General features: G+C 41.0%; 1 protein-coding gene across 2 annotated transcripts in view; it reads right to left on the bottom strand.

Moving 5' to 3' along the window:
* sall1a (spalt-like transcription factor 1a) overlaps positions 1–23,722 on the bottom strand; it is a 169,498-nt gene that overhangs the window by 48,775 nt on the left and 97,001 nt on the right. For both annotated transcript variants that reach the window (XM_083999506.1, XM_083999507.1), the window contains exon 3: positions 4,450–4,510. In XM_083999506.1, coding sequence (XP_083855632.1) covers positions 4,450–4,510 — 61 coding nt within the window. The remainder of the gene's footprint in view (positions 1–4,449; positions 4,511–23,722) is intronic.

Below are 23,722 nucleotides of genomic sequence, written 5' to 3'. Positions count from 1 at the left end.
TGAAACATATGAGGGCATAAGATATCTTAATTGTATATACAGGGATTAGGAAGAAGAAGATGGAGTTAATATCTATCTTGATGTCTAATATTATCGAGCCTATAACACTGTGCACTTAGGGAGTGCACACAAATTATTTGGGGGAGGAAGGAGGTTTCCTTTGTGCTGAGGAGAGGGTAGTTTTACTTTCTGAAGGGAGTATAGTAGAAGCTTTCCATTTGTCAACATTTCAAAACTATATTTCAGCATTTCCTTAAATTAAAGGTATAATATTATCACAAATTTAATTTAAAGTATGATGCACCTTGCCATATACAACAACTATTATCTCTCCATTTCAAGGATTCATTTTTCACATGACAATTTACTACTAAACTTCATATAAAGTTGATTTGCAGTTAAGCTCTGCCTTTGTTTGAGTTTGGCATACCTTCAGCAATTCCACTTAAAATGTAGTGGCTAATTTCAAACTATTCTACAATTATATCAAGGCTAGATTTAGCTTTAATTTAAATTACAACATTTTTTGTTATAAACAATTTATTAATGAGGCTTACAACAACTTTGTGTTATTTTTGAGAAGTTGCAATTAGTTTGGGTTTATCTTGGGGATGGTTTTACGATTTAGGCAAAAAAAAAAAAAAAATCAACCCCGCTCTCCATCCATGGTAATTGTAGTACAGTCCCTTATTCATCGGTTTCCACAACAGGATCACTCCAAAAATATGTGAAAGTGTGAGGCTAATGACAAAAAAAGACAACAGAGCGCCCTGACAGAGAGGAGCCAGTCTCCGTGAATTTGGTCTGCAGCACTGAACATTTTGCCACAAGGGCTGCCAGCCAAGGAATGCATCATGAAAACAGAGTGCAGCAAGCTACACATGTCCAATCAGACGCCACGGAACATTACCCATAATCCTCTCGACAAATACATGCATCTGATACCATAACAACGCTCGACCAACACTTAGGAAGGGAGAGTGTGGGACACATCCGTAGCAACACACCATAATTACAAAGAGAGCCAGGGCTGACTAAGTTTAGAAGATCCAGTAAGCAACCCCCCCCCTTCTCCTCCTCCTCCTTCTCTCCCCCCTCTTCACATGCTCCCACACTGATATTTAACAAAACATTAATCTTCTTGCCAGTGGCTCCAAAGAATACTGGTGATGTAGCTTCGGCGCAAAGGCTGGGGTAATAGTAATTCCATTGTTCTGCCCTTTTATTTATGCCTTGGCTCTACCAGGCAGATGAGGTAAGTCCCTTTTTTCATGTTATTATTCAGAAGTGGTGATACATAAAGCCAGATTACACAAATGTCTCTCTGTTTCACAGCGCCGCCACCTCACACCTCCCTCGCCAATGCTTAATGCGACCCCCCCACCCCCCCATCCCCTCTCCTCTCCTCACCCCCTACCCCATCCCTCCTTCCCCCATCCCTCCGCTGGCTTTCAATAGCACATTTCCCCTTTCTCCCCCTCTTTTCTAAATCACCCTCAACATTTGCATGTGAATTGCTTGTATATCTTCTTTTATATGATGCACCGACAACACTGGCTTTCGAAAAAGAGAGGGGAGGGGAACTGCCCCAACTACCCCAACACCACCACTATCACCCCCGCCACCAACACATACACACACACACACAACGTCACCAACTCCCACCAAAAAAAACAAGATGTTACTCTAACTCCCCTCCCAGGATTGGCATAGCAGCAGTTTCATTAAAAAAGCAAGGGAACAGTGCAGGTTTTATGATATGGAGACAAGTTCTTTTGTGTTCTCCAGAGACAAGCCCTCTGTCTGTCGATGTTACTGGGGCGATAATCCTGCTGGAATTTCTGCTAAGCACTTTTACTGACATTTTCAATTATCACCATGCCAGGGCCCGGTAAATGGCATTTAAGGGGCCCCGTCATCTCCATGTTGAATCATATTTGTGAATCAGACAGTGCTAGTTAGAGTTTGCTTGAGGCTGGGACGAGAGCATGGGGGTCAGAGGAGCTCCTGTGAGCCAGTAGTCTGGGATAAGATGAAGTCAGTGGGTGACGTGATTCACAGAGGGACCAGATACGCCACAACATACTCGCACAGACACATTTACACTAGCACGCACAGACTCGGGCGCAAACACAGACACACATACGCTGGCAGACTCCTCCAACCGTGCCTGCCTTGTAATTTACAACATCAGCGGAGGCCGTCCCCTTTTCAGATGGAGCACATGGTCCAGACTCAGAAAACCAAACAGACAGACTGACCTCCCCGGTGCACAGTGCATGGGGTCAGACTTGTTTTCCCTTCACCTCTGACTAGATCCATTTACACAGATTCCAAAAGCACTCCACATCTTTGGCTTGGGTTACATACTTACATCCCCATAATAATTCAAACATGTATTGCAAACAGATTTCTTTCTCGAGCCTCTCTCCCCCGCGTTCTGTTTCAGTGAACTCTGCTTTGTTTCAAAAGTGGATCAACTTCAAAGCAGCGAAATGGACAGATTGATAGTTGAAGACAAATGCTATTTCATAAGAGATTGAGTTTCGGATCCGATCACTCAGACGCCTTTCTTGGAGCAGTTAGAAGTCATAGTGGCACCAAATAAGTCTGTTTCAACCTCGTCCACCTTTGGTAGAGACCTTGTTGCTTTATTAAGCAGCAGAGAGACTTACAGTTTGGTATGGAACAAAGGTGGGAGATAAAACTCCTAATGGTGCTACACCCTGAGTAGGCAATGTGTTTGTTTAGTCTACGATCACGAGTATGTCTCTTGCTGTTAGTGCAGGCATGTTTCACTTTGTCGGTCCTGTGACGTGTGATCGTATTTTTATTTGAGAGGTGCCAATTAACCCGGTCAAATTTATTGTGTGCCCGCTGCACTCAGTCACATTGTGATTGTGATAACACAACAAACACATGGCAAGCTCAATACCCCACTGAACCACAGACAACCCGAGAACAGCTGTTTACATGCCTCCGTGCCCCCCCCTCTCCTCACCGCCAAGCTGACATCATTCCTAGCATCTCCTCCTTCCTGTCTCTCTTTTGGATGGGCTCTGTTATGACAAGTTTAATTGAGGGTTGTCGAGCCATAACATTTCTGTAAATATTAGACTTGCCAAGAGCGTCAATAAGAGGAAATGGTCTTACTGTATGTTCTTCTCTCAGAAGCACAATGTGTGCCTTTGTAAGTGGATCGCCAAGAGGCATTTAGATACCCTACTTTTGTCTCAGTGAGGCTGCATGAAATCTAATCTAATTCTCATTATGGAACTGTATCCACATAACACAGACGTTTTAAAGCACAATTACAGATGAATTTGGATTAGAGGATTCACTTGGAATAAACTAGAACAGATAATATAATACTGTCTTGGCAACTGGAAAGATGTTGCAATTCAATGTTCTGAATGAAACATCAACAATATTTGTTTGTCTATTGATTCATGCAGTGTGTTTAAACATTTTACAGATACTGGGGAAAAAAGGCCCCGCTGGGAGGATGTGGTTTCAATTGTTTGCGTAATTTTCTTCCATCAAGATTAAATGACTGATTTTTTTCCTTGTTTTTTTGCAGTGTGGTAGAATAGTAGCAAAGCTGACATCATCTCTTATGTCTGCGTATACAAAAGCCACCACATTGATCCAGGTGATGACAACCTCGGCTATGAATGTTCACGTGTTATTCTAATCCTTTTCACTCTGTTTTAAGAGCACCTGGTCCCGGGCACACTGGAGGTTATTTTGGGTTTCAGGGGGCCGGTGATACAGGGATACAGAAAGGAAAACCACTCTGAGTCATTAGTGAGGGCCTGTATGATTTTAATGGGTACATGTATGTGTTTGTGAGAGGCCTCCATTGTGTTTTTGGAGAGTGTGTTCCAGTAAGTGACATGAAGCCTTACTCACCTGGGGGGAAAGGGGTGAGTCAGTGTGCATCATCATTCATGGCTAGCCAGGCTGGGGCATTATAGCAGCAGACTCAGCTGATATTGATGTGGAACTTTTGTTTCAAAATGAAGTGGTAGATTTGAGGTTGAATGTAGTGTGGTGCAAAAAATGTTTTTGTGTAACTCTCCTGACAAATGAAGCCTTGGTGCAGTGGTTAGAGAAGCAGGTTTGTGTCTTGAACATGTTTACATTCCATAACAGTTTGATCATCAAGTGTTTTCAAGTCTTTTTTTCTTTTCTCTTTATTTTCAAAACAATTACAAGATACCCTCTGGCTCTAATTTCTCAGAAGATTTGCTGCAGTTATGTTTTATGTGATAACACTAATTGAACATCTCTGAGTTTCATCTTGCATTTGTGAAACTGATGGGCATTTAGTTACTTTAAAACCAAAAACCAAATGATTAATCAATAATGAGTATGAATATTAAACAATAAAAATGTCTAAAAACATGCAATCATGTCTATGTATGCAGACACATGGAACAAACAGACCTGCATCCACGTCTTCTGTTGTCCATTTCGTTATCCAGTTCTCCCTGATGAAATGACCCTCCTGCACAAGAATAAAGAACAACATGAGCTGATTTATAAATATAATTCAGTTTCTTATCCAGATGCAAACAGCTGTTTGATGAACAGTGACCTTTGTTTTGCTCTGTTTGCAAATTATCTATGCGATTAAGAGGTTGCGTTTCTTCTAAGCGGAGCAATGTACAGTGAGTGGTTAAAAGTGCTGCTGCACATACATATTTTGTGTGGGTGATTTACAAAACATATAAAAAAAGACATACATTTTTAACGTTTTTTTTTCAAAATCTACAAATTTAAAATCTTGTGTTTTAGCCACAGGTACACGTAAATACAAAAAAAATGTCAGACTGCGGAACTGAATATAACAAAAATGAATTGTTAATAGTGAAATTTACATATATATATATATATATATTATATGTATATGTAGCAGATAACATTATACTCAAACCAAATAAACCTGTCTGCTAAAACATCAATTAAAATCAGTCTAGAGAGAACCAACTGTGGAACTTGCTATTCTTAAGTAGTGTAGGGGACATATTTAAAGGGATAGGTCACCCAAAATTAAAATTTCACTCATTATCTACTCACCCTCATGTCGACTAAGAGCTGTGAGAATTTTCAGAGTCCTCTGTTCCTTCTCTGAGTTACGGGGGGTCCGTGCAGCAGTATTTGTCCATATAATGGTTGTGAATGGATACCAACTTTCTTCGTCCAAAAAGACACACCAAAAAACATCCAAATACTGTACCTCCATACTGCTCGTCTGTAATGTCCCTCTTGTACTGAAGCCCCGACATGAGAAACTGTTCCGCCGGTCAGTGCACTGACACAGGAAGAGCAGTGAACTGAGACACTGGGAGCTTCCGCTACAAACAAGCTTAAAATATAGACTTATTTAATTTTTTTCGGAACAATTTCTCATGTTGGGGCTTCAATACAAGAGGGACATTACATTACAGTTTTTTGGTGTGTCTTTTTGGACGAAGAAAGTTGGTATCCATTCACAACCATTATATGGACAAATACTGCTGCACGGACCCCCCTGTAACTCAGAGAAGGCACGGACGACTCTGAAAATTCTCCCAGCTCTTAGTCGACATGAGGGTGAGTAGATAATGAGTGAAATTTGAATTTTGGGTGAACTATCCCTTTAAGCATTGTAAGTAAATATTACTGTCATTATAATGCTTTGTGCCGAAAATGCCAAATTAAGTGTGACAGTGTATGTACATGACCAAAATGTATGCAAAATGCAGAAGAAATGTCATGTAGTCCTACATTACAATTGAAAAATAATCAGTTGAATTAATTCCCTTGCTCCCTCTCCTGCTGTTGCTTGTCAGAAGTACAAACCAACAGCAGCAGCTAAAGAGCCCTCCTTAACGAGAGTCGGCTAGAGATATAACTCAGCGCTCCCACCCCAATAACTGATGAAATATGAAAATTGACAGCGCCATCAGGGCGACCATGCCACATGTTTACGAGTGGCTGTCTTAACTGGCCGCCTCTGTGCTCCATAAGTCATACGCAGAGTGCTCATCATAGAGCTGGGATTTATGAGGCCTGAGTCTGCATATGACCTCCCCCATCAGCTGCCTCGCTGCCATAGAGGAGGAATCATTATCTCGGCCCAGCCACTATAAGCTTCATAGACTTACTCAAAGCAAATTGGCTCTGGGGTCCGCTTCTCCTGTAAACACAGTCGGACGCTCATGTGTGTCTAGGAAGCGAAGCCCACATCAACCTCCAGCGACAACGAAAGAACGCTCCTTATTCATTTTTCACATGCTAGAGGCAGTAAGTGCAGGTGAGTGCTGAGCTGCCGTCTACTGAGCCACTCTGGTTCTCTGGCTGCTCAGGAACTCCAGGAAAGCAGAGGAGCACTCTCAATGGTGGCAAGGCTCAGTGTAAACTACTTTGATTACATGTATCATTATTACTAAAGGAAGCAGAGGAATAACTTAACATAAGACATGAGAAGGGAGAGCAGGAGAGAAGGATGGAGAGATAAGTAATTGGTAACAACCCTTTGGACAAACCACACTGACTGACTTTGCATATCCAACTGAGGGAGTTACACATAATGACCTGCCGGTAAGTCTGTTACATTCTGGGGTTGGTAATAAAGACAGTGGACAACAATAGATAAAAACGTAAAGACTAAACCCTTGTGAATTCCAGACAGATAAAAGACAGGTTGAGAGGATCAAAAGAAATACAGTAATGTGATCTCAATTCTTGAATTCTGATCTGTGGCCATTCTCTCTCTCTCCAATTTTTTTCATTTTTCTGTCTCCCTATTCCTGAAAAAATAGTTTATAATAGTTTTTTTTTTCCTAAACTGTCTCTATGAGCATTATAAGTACCAAAAATACAGCTGACATCAGCGTTCAGTCTGTCTCATTTGTCTGTTGGGGGATTTTGTCAGACAGTCTCAGGATGTGACCATAAGCAGTCAAGCCACATAAGGTTTTGAACTCGTCTTGTTTTGTTTTTTTCTGGAGTCATATGATCTCCCATTTCAATTCAACTCTTATTCAAACTCCAATTCCAATTCCCTATGATGTTCTAGGGGGAAAAAAGAACCATTAAACATTAACAACTTGAACCCCAAATACAGGTTAACAGATCAAATCCGGTGACTATTATGAATTTAAACAAGCCTCCACACTTGTAATCATATATACAACTTCTGTTTTACTGTCAGCCAGTGTCAGTCTTTGTAACAAAAGCTAAAACAATAATAAATCTGACTTTTCCCTGTTGTACTCCCCTTGTGTTCCCCAGTCTAGCGCAGCATGCTGGACTCCATGGTTTGTTTGCATTTTTGCGCCGAGAATGTGTGGCATTGACGGGGAGTTCGGTCAGGGGAAGTGCTGAAGGCAAAGAGCCAGCAGGGACAACAGCTATTACAACAGGGAGGCTGAGGATGAACACTGTATGCTGCTGGTCATGTTGCCTCTGGGCTGAGTCCTGGGGCAGCATGACCTGGATCTGAAACAGAGCTAAAACCAAAGCTTGGACTGCTCACCCACAACAAGGCAGGAAAGACTTGCACTGGTGTTTACTTTACTGGATACTGTTGAAAATGTTAAAATACAGACAAAGTATGCACTGACTTTAAGTTAGTTATAGGTATTACTGCTATAACTGAAGCACTCAGATCAACTATTAGCCCCAGACTTGCAACCAGACAGAGGCAGAGATGGAGGATGCTGGGGAATGAATGGGGCTTTGAGCCACAGGGAGCCTCCAGCTAAGCTAGAGTCTTGTCCTGCTGCCACTGAGACTGACATCCATGCAAATCATAACAGAAATGACAGGCCAGGCCACCCCACCACCGTCCCAGGCAGTCATTTCAGCTGGCTTGACTGCCAGCCACTCAGCCTGCCAGCCTGACAGACAACAAGCTACCCCACCCGAGGTTCCACCCCTGTGCCTGCTCAGACAGACAGACTGGGACAAATTGGGACAATCCCCCCCTCCATTACCACCCACTCTTCCTCTCCATTGCGCGCTGCAGCAGCCTCTGCTCAGGGGGCTAATTCCACGTTCAGATCACCATTTGTACTTATTATGCTGACATAATTAATCCCCTGTTGTGATCAGCGGGGGCATGAGGGCCTCTCCGCTCCATTGGCCTACCCCTGCCATGACACAGCCGCTCCCCCCTCTGCTTCTCATAGAAATCTGCTACTCACTCCCTCCCATGTCCATCTTGTCTGGCTGGAGAGGTCTTCTGTCTGTCTCTCTATAATCTGCACTGTATCTGTCTGTGTTATTGTTTGCCCTGTCAGTCCGACAAGTCACAAAAACAGTCACATCAGCTCATGTTTGCAGACTCACTGAGAAAACTAGGGCAAAGTGCTCACACCGAGTGGACACATTTACTTAAAAATGTGAAAAAAAATGTGAATTGGCTGATTACCGTCCTGTTTGTTATAAATGGCACCAGTCTGGGCAGGTTACCTGTGTAAATAATACTTGGGATATTGGTTTGACTTCCAAGGTCTACTTGGGAGCTGCCACTGTCAAACAGGTTTGACAGTTACGTCAAGGTTATGAACGGCAGGCTATAGGGGAGGGGAAGGGAAGGAGAGAACAAGACAATAAGAGAGGAGGGGGGTTGAGGGGGGCTTTCATCAAAAAACACCAGCTGGATTAATAAATCCAACCAGTGACTGTGTCCACATCTTAAAGTGTCCAGCAGATTAAAACAGAACCATCTCAAATGGTGAAACATATGTCAGCAAGGCTGAGCAAACACTGTCAGAATAATAACTGAGGAGATGCGTGCTGCTGTTGGCCCCAAACCGCTGCTCAGCGACCGTCTGCACCAGCACTCCAACTGCTGCTACACAGAAATCAAAGACCCAATTACTGAACTTTGACTCCTTACAGAGGGGCATCATGTATTTGTGAGGTCAAAGCTCAAAAAAGGAAAAAAAACAAAAACAATATTTGAATAATGGACATGTGAACCCAAATATTCCATTCTAGGAAGTGATTTCCATTTATCATGCATGTTGAGTAAATACAAAAGTTTGTACAGCACAAGCTTTACTATCTATTTAGTATTTCAATAAAGTGCTTTGATCTCTAGTTCTGCAAATGCAAGTTCTGCTACCTCTATCTTCTTTTGTTTTCACACTGATGCAGACAGGTTGTGTTCTGTTGTGGCAAGTGCAACTGTGCATTTTGTGGCAAGTGCAACTGTGCATTTGTGAAACTTTTCAAAATTAACATCCTGCCCATTTGGCATTAAAAGGACACCAGGGTACCCAGAACACCTGCTAGTGCTGGGAAGCTCTGTGGCTCTGTTATTCTGGCCAGAGAAGAGAGTGTACAGTCAACAGGTCTGCATGTACTAGTGGAGGAATTCATTACAAGTACTGAGAAAATAACAGATGAAAGGGAGAAAACTCTGCCTTATTGTGAATTCTGTGAAACTCTGAAGGCAAAACTTGGCGCAGACTTTCAAATGGAATACTTGAAGCATCGGTGGTGACACGGTGATGTCCTGTGAAAGGATGAAACACACACACATACGTTCTGTATGTGATCTAAATATTTTTAAGTGACAAAGCAGTTTTTTTTTCATTTTTATTTCAATAATTGTGTTATTGTCACTCTGCCACCAATGTCAAATTCCAGGAGCATTTACTCACAACACCCCTAACCCCCTCATCCCAAAACCCTCCCCCTCTCTTCTCTCCCATCAACCCCTCTGCCCCAACACCCATTCCCCCCTCCTTTCCACTCCTCATCTTTACATAAAAGTTCAGGCTGCATATTAAAAGGAGCTAAAATATTCACACTGTCAAAGGTGGTCAAAGGCTTCTGCATTCACACAGGAGCTGACAAAGAGGAGGCACCCAGCGCTTGGCCAAAAGAGCACTGCTGAAATAAATCAGCACATACAAAGACACAGAGAGATAATGGGGCTGAAGCTGGGCCTGATCCAGAAACAGAAACACACTGCACACCAGAAGACACATACACATACACCCAGTGCCTGGCCTGGCTGGGAACAAAGTCTGCGCATAGATTAATATTTATTTTTGCAGCACACATTGTTCAGTACATACAGTATCAGGAGACTGAAAACATCATAACTCCCCCAGTGTGCAACCTTGCCGCGAATCCCATGGCTGTATCAAACAAATAACAAAAAAAAAAAAAAAAAAAGTCCACAGATGGTTTCACATGGAGGTTGTGCAAGAGAGGAACTGGGTCTCTCAGAAACATTGGTTGGCGTCCTTGCGTCCGTGCAGCTATGTGGTAAATACTCGTTAAGCAGGGGAAATTTAAATGACATTATGTTTCATTATTGAATAAAAATAAAACATTTCAGTGTGTGTGTGTGTGCTGAGCATATATCACAATATTTCATTAAGTCAGTGCCAGTCATTGGCATCCAGCACTTACAATGAAATACCAGACGGAAGAGACCGAATCAGGCACCAACTTTAACGAACCTAAACAATCCGGTCGTCTTAAGGCTCTATTCTTCTCGCGTCATGTGCTCTTCAGGTTCATTTTAGGAAACATGCATCTGGGTTTTGCCTCTTGCAAGCAGGAGTCCACATTATGAGAAACACTGACACAACTGTTGTGACATGGATTTACATTTTACACAACACATTAAAAATGAGCAAACAGATGCATTCTTAACCAAAATGTTCCCAACACTCAAGGTGAAAGGTCATGTTCAGGAAATGTTTAACTGCTATTTTAATGTACATGATCTGCAGTGCAGCGTTCATTCAATGTTAGGATCAACTAAACGGAAGGATCTAGCAATATGTCAGTTTTGAAAAAAATATGATCCGAAGACAGCAATTACATCCCCCTCCTTTGGACCCACTAACTCACTGTGGCACAAAATAAAAGAATTTGAGTTGTCTCTTATCTATTAGATAACAACAACAACAATCTCTTAGAAGAGTATACAGTATGTTGATAAGACGATTTAACTTATTATTTTTGTTCAAAAAAATGCAAATACTGCAAACATTAAATGTGACTACAATCACAGCACATCTACAAGGGCTAATATGAGTGTGCCTTGCTCAAGAGCTCATTGATCATAGTTAATAAGTGAGAGAAGAGCTTTTCTCTGATTTCTTGTACATATTTTCCTGCTCAGTCCAGATATTGAAAAATAGCAACCATTCAACTCTTATTGGATCTTATTAAGAATACAAAAGAAGTCTAACTCTTGTTCTGAAAGTCCAATGGGCCTTTAGGTTTATTTCAACCCACTGAGGTACTCACAAATTGGGGCTCCACGTTTACGCAGCTTTTTATTTGCCCCTATATCAATATAGAGAGGAAACAGAGGCCTCCCTGAACTAATTTCGCTCATGAACACTCAGTCATTTGTTGAGCACCACACAGCAGGCCCTGCTGTCTGAGGCCCAAGGATTAAGGCTCAATATTTGTAAACCTCAGTTGGCTTTAGTGCGGAAATGGGGAGTGAAGAAAAATGGGAAGCCTTGGCAAACCAAAGTGTGAAAACTATCAAATTGTCAGCCATGACAGAAACAGTTACACACACTGGCTTCTGGCTGACACATAAACAATACACTGTTAAATCTATGAAACACCATGGCCTTGTTTGCATGAATGTGGGTGGGTGAGAGTTTATAGGTTTTTGGGTTTTGTGTGCAACAAAAAGCAAATATATACACTTAATACATTTATGGGCCATTTATGATGCAGCCAACTCTACACAGTACAACATGCTCCAATCCTCTCTCATTACTCCATTATTTTGATGGTCCTGTATGTCTCTTGTGTGTTTGTAATATTGTTGGAATAATTCACTTTACCATTAAAGCTCTTTACATGAAGGCTAAGGCCCCTTAACTTCTCTTATAGTCTTTAACTTCTTACTCAGTAGAATATACTCCCACAATGCACATTATCAGCACCACAACAGGCCCATAAAGTACTAAAAATCCCAGGGCCTTATTTCCAGCTGTGACACACAACCCAGACCTACTTAAGTCCTCTTCTTTGACCTTTGTTTGAAAAGTCTCTTTTAGCCTGAGGCCTCGGCAGTAAATTCATAGAGCTATGAAATTAATGTGCCAGAGAGGCCATCTAGTCTTTCATTAATCACTGCCAGAGAAAGGGAGAGACAAGTTACCGAGTCACATTTTATTTTCTGTTTTTTTAACTTTTTCTTTTGTAATGGGGCAGATTGTGTAATGATTGCACTCAATATTAACTGTGTTCCGCCTATCAACATCCGCCCTGTTGTGAAATTGAGAAGGTAATGCAGGGGGGCAAGCACATCTGTGCTCAACAGGGCCTGAACAGCCTTAGCACTTTAACCTTCAGCACCTATAAAATACACACACAGGCATACAAAGATATATATATATATATATATATATATATATATATATATATACGCACATACACACACACACTCTTGAAAAACAGTCCGAATATTGCAGCTCTTTAACAGCATACACTCTGGAGCTGACTTTGATAAACAAACGGAGGCAAGGCTGATTTGAAGAAAAGTAGGCAGATGCACTTTGTACCTGTGAAGGTGATGTGAAGTATATTCTGCAGGGTAATTGTACCGGCAGTGAACCATAGCACTGTCAATGAGGCGTTGTGTCTGGTTGGGGGTCTTAAACATCAGTAGTGTTACTGGCCACTCTATGGGACGCTCAGCACAGTGCTTAATTACACACGTCGTGAGCGGCAAGCGCTCAAAGCAGGAAATGACAGCCGAGCGGCGCTCACTTCAAACGCAGAGGCGTAAAAGAGCATTCAATAAAAACAGACCTAAACTCCAAGCGGGTCCTAAAGGCCTGTGGGTAATGGATCAGAGGGAAAGAGGGATGCACACAGACCTACAGGAGGGAAACTGGGCTTCATTTGGAAACAGTGAAGAGGACAGAAATTTCATTTTTTTTTAAGAAAGAAAAAACATTGAAAAAAGAAAAAACATTTTTACATGAATAAAATAATGCTGCAATAAATGAAGTCACTGCTGAGTATTAAGACAATACATTACAGGAGAGCTACTGTAGGCACAGGTGGGCTATTTGGTTTCCATGGCCATTTCAGTGCTGAAGGGAAGTTAACACAAAAATGGTGAAGTTATGAGTCCGCCATTTCTCTTCTTAAGTTTAAGAACTAATTTTTGTGTCTGTTCATGGATGTGTAGAGATTGGTGGAGAACTGGACCTTTCGAAAATAAAGTATTAGAAGTAAAGCAGCATTTAAATGAAGGTAAGTAGGCCTAATGAATGATTATTTGAAAATTTGGAAACTATGCAGTGAATGCCTATATTGTCCATAAGTCCATAGAGGAAGTTTCTGTTTTCCGCCAGGCTGCAGTTCCAGTTATTATGTGAAATTTAAGTTTCTGACCTGTAACCCTGAGGGCAAGTGAGACCAATTGGTAGAGAGAGGCAGAGAGAAACACCGTGGACAGAGTGGGTGTGGTGGAAGATCTGAGAAACACTTGACTGGATGGACCCTGCAACGCCGGCCCCAGTGATCTTTACAAGTGGCACATTTACGCATATCTACACATACGCAAAGTCTCTTTTTCTGTGACTAACAAACACACACACACACAAGCACACACACTGAGCTCTACCTCCAACTGCCTTTCTAAACACAAAAGCCCTGCTGCGCTGACAACTCAACTGGAAGAGAGCTTGCCCTTTGACCCCTGGGGTCAACTCATTAACACCCACACCCCTCCCCAAGATACAAACGTCCAACTTATGAATAATATGACACACAGACTTTATAGATGATTGATAAGACACAAATAGTTTATGCCCGACACCTGTTAATTAGTTGTTTTGTTTGGCTTGGTATTCTGTTTTTAAAAATACATGAAGCACCCGATTTGAGTTGTGATGACATTTACATTTCTGGTTGGAAATAATCTGCAGGAAGCTGAATTTATATAAAACAGACAAAAAAAATGTTTAGTCATAGACATTCAAAACATAAAGTGTATTTGAAACTATGGATTTGTTTTCACAGTTTAGAGATTATTCAGCTATGATACAATGAATTTGTGCATCCAATTATTTTTCCTGAGCACACCAGATGTTTAAAACTGCAAATGTGAACGCCTCCATGAAGTAGCTATGAGTGGCATTGTAATGTGTTGCATGCATCATAATATGCGTAATAACTTAAATGCACGGTTGTTAAGTATTTATCAAACAGGTGAACGCAGCCATTGCTGAACTTTGCAGGCAGATCTTGGCACTTCTCATTAGAAGCAAAGTAGTTACAGAACCTCATAATTTGAAGCGCCTTAAGTGTGCAGATAATGTAAGGTCAATGTCGAGAGTATGGAGGCAGGCAGGCCTAATGTTTAGCTGCATGTAATTGGACAGAAGCGTAGGAGGCAGGTGTGTAGCCATTGTTCACTTTGATGGGATTATTTGCACCTCTCAATGCTGAAAAAACAGGTATCATCAGAAGGCAGTCATCTAAATTTACAATGGCTGGATTTAGGTTTTCCTCTCTTTCTCCCTACATCCAGGTTCTGTAATTACAGCTGCACTGTAATTAAGGGCAGAGCCTTCAGGACCAGGGTGACTACTGTCTACTTCTACTAAAAGGGTTTAGCAAAGTACAAGTCTTCAAACTGGGGGATGGGGAGAAAGTACAACATTCCTGTTTTGCTCTTTTTTGTACTCAGTCTCTGAGTTTAACAATCTTGGTGATTAAATTCCTATTCTCAGATCAATCTAATGCATAACAGTATCAAACACAGTTACTGAGAGGTCAGAAAAGGTTCTGATTAAGCTAAAGTTTTGGGAGGATTTTATGCTTTTCCAACCCTTATAAGTTTTTTTTTAGTTTTTTTTACTAGTTGAAATATCACCAGATATCATTTTAATGTAATGATGATTACATCAATAGGTGCATGGAAGGCTGCTCAGAGATGCAATAATACGCTCAGTCAGAGAACAGTGTTATTAGCTGAAGCTTTGACTGTACAGTGTGCACATGCACAACAAGAGTATAGGATTAAGGACAGATTGGCTGGGTTATGTCTGAGTGAACTGTGAGCGTGTGTTTGTGTGTTCAGTGTATGCGTGTGCATGATAAGTAAGGTTAGTGGTGACGAGGACTAGATTATGTTGTCCAACCAGTTCACACAATACACTACGTCACAATGTTTTCACCCAGGTGAAAGGTTACATGTTTTAACCCATGTTTTATGACCAAGGGTGAAGTGATCTGGAGGTTTTGCTATTCTTCTCTGAATGGACACAAAAAGCCCCATCCCTTTTATGTTTTACTGGCTTTCCAGTTTCTTTCCAAGTACCTGTTTGTTTTGAGTACATTTGCCATGCAAATAATGCTGCACACTTTCATACAATCTTTCCAGTATGGCATTTATGGTGTTGTAACTGTGTGAAGAGTGAAGAAAAACAGAGGGAGGTTTTAAATTCAACCTAATGATTCACACTTCTGTGTTCCCAGTAGCCATTTGTAAAACAGCTCCAGTCCTCAATTAAGATTGGCTGAGTCATGTTCAAAGCTGTTATAAAATACTCTATAATCAAACACCTGTGACTACATTAAATTAGTATTACTGCTGAACACAAGTTAAACATGTTTCAACTTCAAAAAACATTTTAAAGTATAGCAGGGCTTTATGAGTCTGTGTCATAAACACACAACAAATATATAATGCAAAAATCTCCTTTGCACGGTGGAGGAAACACTTACAACCTTGATCGTCCTTATCAAACGTGTACACATTTGTGCCCACGGGTGTGGTGGTCCTAAAATGAGGTGTGGTGCAGTGTAATTTTGAGGCAGCAGAAATCACATGATCGACCAACAAAAAACCTGTTCAGAATTAAAACCATAACCTTCAGATATCACAGTGACGTCCTGTGCTATTCAGATCAATCATAATAATCACCTTTTTGCTACATTCAAAATATTACTTTACTTTCCAGAAATGTACAGAGATAAATGCTTGTCAACTGTTTTACATGAATGATGTAATAGTAAAGTCACATGTATACTGGTTTTAACAAATTAGCCCTGACATAAAGCTCAGTGTTACAGTCTCGCCACCAGCCAGAGTAGCTTTCATCTCGCATTCGTGCCATCAAGCCCGAAATATAAATGGCAGAAAAAGAAACATATGCTTAAGTCAGATGCATTTACTCCTGACCTTCCCTGCCAGGGTGCTCTGCAGCTAAGCTGCAGGGATTTGCACCAGCTCAACATTTACACCATATGGATGCTTTATTACAGAGTAATGATGTCTCTCTCTGTCTCCCTCACTTCTCTCGCTAACTAGAGATGATTTGAAAAACCAAACAGCCTCATGTGTAACCAGGTGATTAGAGAGACTTAAGCAGGATTTAATAGAATTCTACAGAGGAATGCAGAAGCATATTTCTACTCACTTTATGAGAGTCCCTGTCAGATACAGAGCACAGTGCAAATGACTCCATGTGGAGTCATTAAATCAAATACAGTTTATTCAGTTATATTTGAATAAATCAGCTTATATCATGCATCAGAAGTACAACAAGTGGACAAATGAACATAAACCTATCATGAATATAATGAGAAATGACAAAATAAAAAATTATGCACTTCTATTGGTTGGGATATATTTGTACTGGTACAGAAGCCATCCTGTATAGGAAAATGAAAAACTCTTGGTGATCCATTTTCTAACTAATTTTCTTCAGCTATACCAATAGCAATAATTGGATTATATATTGAAATGAGTGCTGGGCTGCATATTGATTTTAGCTACTGCATATTAGCAGGGAATAATCAATAAAGTGGATTCAGTACTTATTAAACTGGAATAAGCTGGGACGGCCCTTTTTCATTTTTAAGCCAATGGTTGTTGATCTCATAGCTGGTTATCGTCTTGCATTGTGCCTAATAGGAGCATAATACTATCGACAATGGGTCAAATTACAGCAGTAGCATTGATTGGTGTAAAGAAATTTATATGTTTGTGCAACAGCAACCAAGCTAATCGTCCTCAAGTTCTCACCATCATTCTTATTCAGCCAAGGAAATGTAATAAATTTCAAGTAACTGTAAATCCTAACCCCTGGTAATTCACACATTATTTGAGACACTGCTGCAATTTCTACTAATTGGTTCCATGACAAATGCTCCACAGTGAAGCCAAATACTGGGGGAAAAAAATCACAAGGACAAAACTGGTTACTGTGAGCAGCAGCTAGAAAAGTCCAACCTGTAACAAAAAGAGAGAATGTAACTGAAAACATGAATTTATGTTGCTGGACCGAAGCCAAATTATAGCTGCTCTTTACTTTCTTTATCAGCCTCTTACAACTTTGGTCCACGGGAATTAATTGTAAAGGGTCGATTTGCAAATGAATGCGATTTCAGTTGTGAAAATATAACTGTGGGCTTAGTTTGGGACACTGGGACAAACAGCTCTGAGACAGAAGAAAGAGAGCATCTTAATTTATTAGTGATCTACGACATTTTTCACCTAGAAGCCAGGGCAACTGGTGTGTTGAGACTGAAATGAAATTAGTGCTCTTCTTGAGCTGCAGAAACAAAAGCGTCTACCAAAGCAATTGAGGTCCCAGTCTGGCATAGTGAGGTCAGCAGGCTGAGGCCTATAGCCAACCCTAAGCTGAGCTGTAGTGCTGTGTGCAAATCAACTGCTTTTCTCCCATTTCATTTCTCATGCGCAGCGTTTGTGCTCCTCTTTTCATGAATGTAGGACCCTATCTTTGGCCCTCCCCTCTGAAAGGGCCTTCCTGGTGACGAAGGTGACCTGCCACTGAGAAAAAGGAGGACCTGCCATGAACTGAGTGTCAGCCATTAAATATGATTTCGCCCCTGAATGGCGCGCAAACACATTCAACCACTGAAACTCATTAAGCCTGCATAATCTCTCTTTTCTTAAGCATAACAATGATTTCAGCTGGGAAATGCAATGGTTTTGGGGAGCTGAGCCATTGGTTTGAGTTTCATTCAAAGTAATAAATCAAGTCCAACTTCACATCCTGGCCCATTTGCCTAATTCAGCGCCTCTCACCATACTGGTCAATTAGTTTAGAGCAAATATATTCAATACACAGCGCAATTCACTGACAAGGCATAATAAATCCTGTGGCTTGGAGACTGTCCAAAAAAACCTTTTGCTGCTACTCTGCCCCTTTACAAACTCTACAGAAGTAGCAAAAAAGTGACCGTTACAGATGAAAAAGTAACAGTAACAATCATGTTCTGCACCAGTGTTACTAGGATTGAAGGTTTAAATCATTTAAAGTCATTTCAGATGAATTGTAAACTGTGACATACCATGTGGTAAACTTCCAGGAAGTTTGGAAGTTGATCCTGCTTAAACTCAAATGAGGCCACTGGGAGCAAGAGAGACGATGTGTGAAGGTGCCAACTCCTGTCTGACATAGTGAGCTGCCTGTTTGAAAGCTCTCACTGCACTTTTACTCCTGTCCTCTCCACCTCACCCTGACACACGCAACCCTAAAGAGCTGTATTTGTCTTAATTATTATTTTTATTTCTCTTTAACAAAGTTCCCTTGGGTTCCTATTGACTTTTCCTCAAAGCCTCCAGAGGGACGCTAGTGGCCCAGCCGGCTAAATTGCAGCCGTGCGGACTGGGAGAGGTGGGAGCAGCTGTGAGGAGGGCTCTCAGCAGTCAGACCATTGTAATCTGCATTAACCACATTGCAAAGGAGTGCAAGGGGTCAAAGTCTTTAAGTGCCTGCAGGGATGGGTGCTGGTGGATTACATGTTATCGCTCCAAGACGGTGTAATAATTGTACAGTGCTACTTGTTCACCTGTTGTTCACCTGCGATGACTTACATTGTAGTGTCCTTTTTTGAGACAGCGCTTTATTGTTATTAGGGTCTGGGGAGTGGGAAGGCAGAGATAAATTAAGTGTCTTTTACTTGCATAGATATGCAAGAACAACAGTTGAAACTATTTTTTGCAATATAAAACATTTCTTTTATATGTAAAAAATAAATGTTTTATTAGGAATTGATCTGATTTCTAGCAAAGCACAGGGGCATGCCAGCAGGATCAATGTATAACTAAATAGTTCTTGGTAATACTGACCAGATTAAGTGCATTTCCTGGAAGGTGCGCTGGAATAGCTTTGGCAGAGGATGTATCCTGAGATGATCTGCTCCGTCTTCTTTGACAGAGCATTAAAGAGTGAGAGGAGCAGGAGTAACCCTCTTACTGGCTGGCTGCAGTTCAAAGCAGCCGAAACAACAGCAGTGTAATTTTTTTCTGTACATTTCAATATGCTTTCCTTTAACACATCATTTATAAAATAGAAATGGAGTGAAAATAATTTCAAAGAATTAATGAACTCAAGTGGTGCTTTTGGTTGAGTCTATGAATTATTTATGGCTACATTTCAGAGTGATTGAAATTGCGAATTAATCCCATTAACCTCTCTGATGGAAAGAATAAAAGCATATGTCTTGACGAATGTTTGCTGGGCTCAAATTTAGTGCCATTGAGAGCGGCTTTTCTCAGGCAAAGCTCAGCAGACAGATTGTATGCCGTGTCGCATGGAGCTTATATAGATCCTTGCAGTGTCTGTCTGAGTCTGTGGAGGAATGACAGAAAGCTCAATGGAGGCGTCTGTCTCCCAGCCCAACACCCTGTCCGATCCTCGCCCCGTATACCACTGAGCCTGTGATGAATGCATGCCGAGCCCTCTCTCCCCTACATGCATCTGACATTATTAACACAATATAAAATGTGATGGAGCGCTCTGCCATGCTGCCCAGGCCCCCCTCATCCAGCACGGCACAGCTACGTTGTGATTTATTCCCACGACCATGAAAAAGTAAGCGTGCCATTAAAATCACAGGTGTTTGGAGGCCACACGACTCACCGGGCGCGATCGATAATGTCACTCTTTTACATGGCTCATTTTGAGGCCACTGCAGCATCATATGCCATTAGTGAGGCCTTGATCTATTGAGGAGCAAACCTCTGGCTCTGAAGTTATGGGCATGCATAGATACAAGCTAACAATGTGTATGCACATGCATGCACGACTCTTGCTCAACACACAAACGCATACGCTCTTGAGGGGCTTGTGTTTACAGTGTCTCCACCTGCACTCGCACATAATTCAGGGGAGCTAATGTAGGAGATAATGTACTGTAAATGGCAAGGGGTCTGATTGATACCTGCACTTAGAACAATTACTGGTGTAAAAAGTTTGAGAAAAGACAAAAGTTTGCGCTACTTACCAAAGGGTTACCTACTGTGGCACGGGAAAGTGATTTGTTAGTGTTTGTTGAGCGTGTTCCCAAGGCTATAAAGTGTGACACTGGCAACAAATAAGGACTAATGTTCTGGTTCCAAATGAATACTTAGCACAACCTGTAAAAAGAGTGTGCTGTCTATGCCCTCTCACGACCACACACATTATCAACTAATTATTTGGTCTCATTCTGAAATGCTGCAAATTCATTTTAGATATAAAAACAACAACAAAAACAATCATGAGCCAATTTTCTAATCTACAAGTTGGAGCAGATGACTTTTTTTGTAATTACAATTTAATAAGAAAATGAAATTCAAATGTGTGTATTTTAACACTTGTATAATATAACTCTTATTCTACAGTTGCTTACAAATTTAAGAAAAAGAATAACCTCTCAACTTAAGGTTAAAATTCTCTTTTGGATTTTTTAATTTCCATAGAAATTCTGATATACTCAGGAAAGGTATATGCAAAGGTATATTCAAACAACAAAGAGCATTGTTTCTGCAGCAGTTCTCTGATTTTAAAAAAAGAAGAGATTATGGCAGCAGTCCTAAACTTCCTGGTTGCTGAGAATGCATTCCGGATGACAATGTAGTCAAATTGGAAAAACAAAACATCTATTCAAAGCAGCCCCAGTGGAAATGCAGACTGGTGTGAAGCATTTTCATATGGCTGTACAATGAGCATAAAAACTGGTTTACTATTTCTTCTGAATTTAAAATTTATTTTAAATGGAAAAGATTTTCATACAATAATGAAATGAGAAGTAGTCTGTTTAAAAAAAAGAAAAGGCTTATTTCCCTCACTCACCTCTGCCTTTCTGTTTTCTTTCTCTGCCTCATTCTCAGTGCAACTGCCATGAAAATGAACTATTAATCTGTTTCCCAAAGGAATTCCTCATGCCACACAGGCCTGACAGCCGCAATACGATGGTTGTTGTGTGGTCAACAAACAATTTTCCTGGGCTTCACTGGCTTTCAAAGGCACTTTTTCATCCGGCCCAGATCATGTGAAAAATGTCGTTGTCAAAGGTTTCTCTGCTTTTCTTCTCACACAAAGATGTCAGATGGAGAGAGTTAGAATTTCCAAACATGTTAATCCGCGTGAGCGTAAACTCAGCCCCTTCCTCCACAGTGCTTGAGAGTTCATTCAGATTGTTGGAAATTTCCTGTGCTTGAGCAACACAAGTGTGTCTTTGAGTTAAGATGCAATATGTCCTTGCACTGAAAGAATACAGGATTATGAAGTTACGCAATTCCATCAAACAATTGATGTCTGCAAAATCTGCATTGAGAAACATCTGTTTGTTAATGCTGCCCTTGATTTCATGATTGACACCTGTTGTGCAAAATTGGAAATTCTTGATTGTTATGAAATGTCAGTTAAGTTGTCAACACAACAATACAGAACTATTTTTGTTAGATTCAGTTTTGTGAACAGTTTTTAGATGATGGTTTTAGAGTGAAAAATAAGTGAGTGTCTTCAAATGGACGGATGCAAGATGAGCGATTTATCAGTATGTGTAAAGTGACTGAGGGGTTTGTTCTTCTGGCCTCTGCCACGCCCCACATGAAACTGTCTCTAACAGGTCGACGGGTGTAAAAAGGTGGGCCACCTCATTACAGCCACACACTCCCCGCCTCTTCCTGCCTGCTGTCCCGACTTCACTGAAATCAACCCATCATCCGTTCATTCCACCCTTCTCCACCACTCTAGCCTCTCATCACTGATCTTTCCTGTCATCACACACATATCCCCTGTCACACTGCCGTCTGATTGATGAGGCCACTTTTGATAATGGCATCAGGAACCGGGGTGTCTGCCTTGTCATTAGATACTATCAGAGCTGTCTTATTACAGCGGAGGCAGACCCCAGGCAGACAGACGGGTTCCTAGGTGCGCAGATACGGCCACAGATAATGAAGCTCGGCAACGGTGCACTCTAATATACCTGGCTGAGTTAATCCATCCATCACATGTACCAAAGTTCACTGAGCTCCCTCAGATCACATAAACTTCCTACTGTCAAAGTGACAGCTGTACTTCCTCCTAGGAGGGACAGGACTCACTGTCACTTAGTTTTTAGTTTATTTGTCACATTTACTCTGCAATTATTACTGCTAATTATGAATAACCAACAGCAAAGAGGAAGCAGGCAAGAAAATTACAGACGGCATGGATTGTGTGGGGCCTGTGAATGTAGCTAATGTGTGCAACTTTTCAAGGATTTTAGAGAAAGTGTTTTGTTGTTGGTGGTCAATCTACTGTACATATGATGTCATGCAACAGGTCCGCAATAAATGAATGCATCATTAGTGACAAGCATCCCTTTTCTATCCTTGAATTCAACCAAAACTTATCACAAATACCCCCCGGGCCATGAATGAATAATAATGGTCTGTGTTATCTGTAAGGTTTCTATTAATTCAGAACAAAGGTGAGGTAATGATCAAAAGACAGCAGAGAGAGGGGCCCTGCAAGCCAGGATAAGAACCATACAACACTCACAAAGGCCTGGGCTTGCCAGAGGAAGAATAACTATGGTTTGAATTATGGATAGATCTGAATGGTGTCTCTTCTCTACAGATGGCTGCACACATGAAAATCCCAAGGCCTGTATAATTGTATTGCTAATAAGGAGTAAAGCCAATTAGGCATTTAAGTGTGCTGTAATCACTTGGACGGGGAGAGATGAAGAGAGGAGCATGGTGGAGATAGAAAATCAGGCCAAAGGACAAATGAATGCCTCCCCTATTTCTCTCCCACACTGACAACCATAATTAGACATGAATTGTATGTATGCCACTGAAAAGTCCCACTGGGGGAGAAAACCTTCCTGTATCTTTGCTGCTCCGGCTCTGATTCCTTCCTTTTGAGTTGTCCTAGAGGTCTGTTTGACAAGTTGTTTGCTGCATAGCAACCATACAACAGAAAAGCTGTATGAGAAATCATGCCTCATGGAAATAATACGTCAGAAGGACATAAAGCAAATGGAAATGGCATTGTATTTTCTCTTTTTCAGAATCTTTGCAAACTCTCAGAGGTCATTGACCCTCACAATGACTCACCCACATTATGACAGATACAAAAAGTGATTTGTTTTTCACTTTTCTACCTTAATCAGTGAATTTAAATTTGCTTTTTTTTTCTTAGCATTCCGCATCACATTCTTTTTCCAGTAATTTTCATTTAACATCAGACTTATTCTGGCTTTCAACCAGCCTTTGGCTGTTTTTCTTTCCATGCATTAATACTCAAAATGTTAAAATAGCAACCATATTCCAATCCATGTCTCACATCTTGAGGGATGTTAAGATAATAATTTTTACAAGAAATGAGAACTCAAGACAAGATTTTATCAGCCAACTCTCTGACTTAGAGTGCGTCAACTTGCAGTTTGAAACAGGCCCTGCATCAATAAATACTCCCTTAAAAGG

Source organism: Trachurus trachurus (assembly GCF_905171665.1).
Source record: "Trachurus trachurus genome assembly, chromosome: 3".
Lineage (NCBI taxonomy): Eukaryota > Metazoa > Chordata > Actinopteri > Carangiformes > Carangidae > Trachurus > Trachurus trachurus.
Note: the sequence above shows the minus strand (reverse complement) of the source record. Positions and strands in the feature narration are given on the sequence as shown.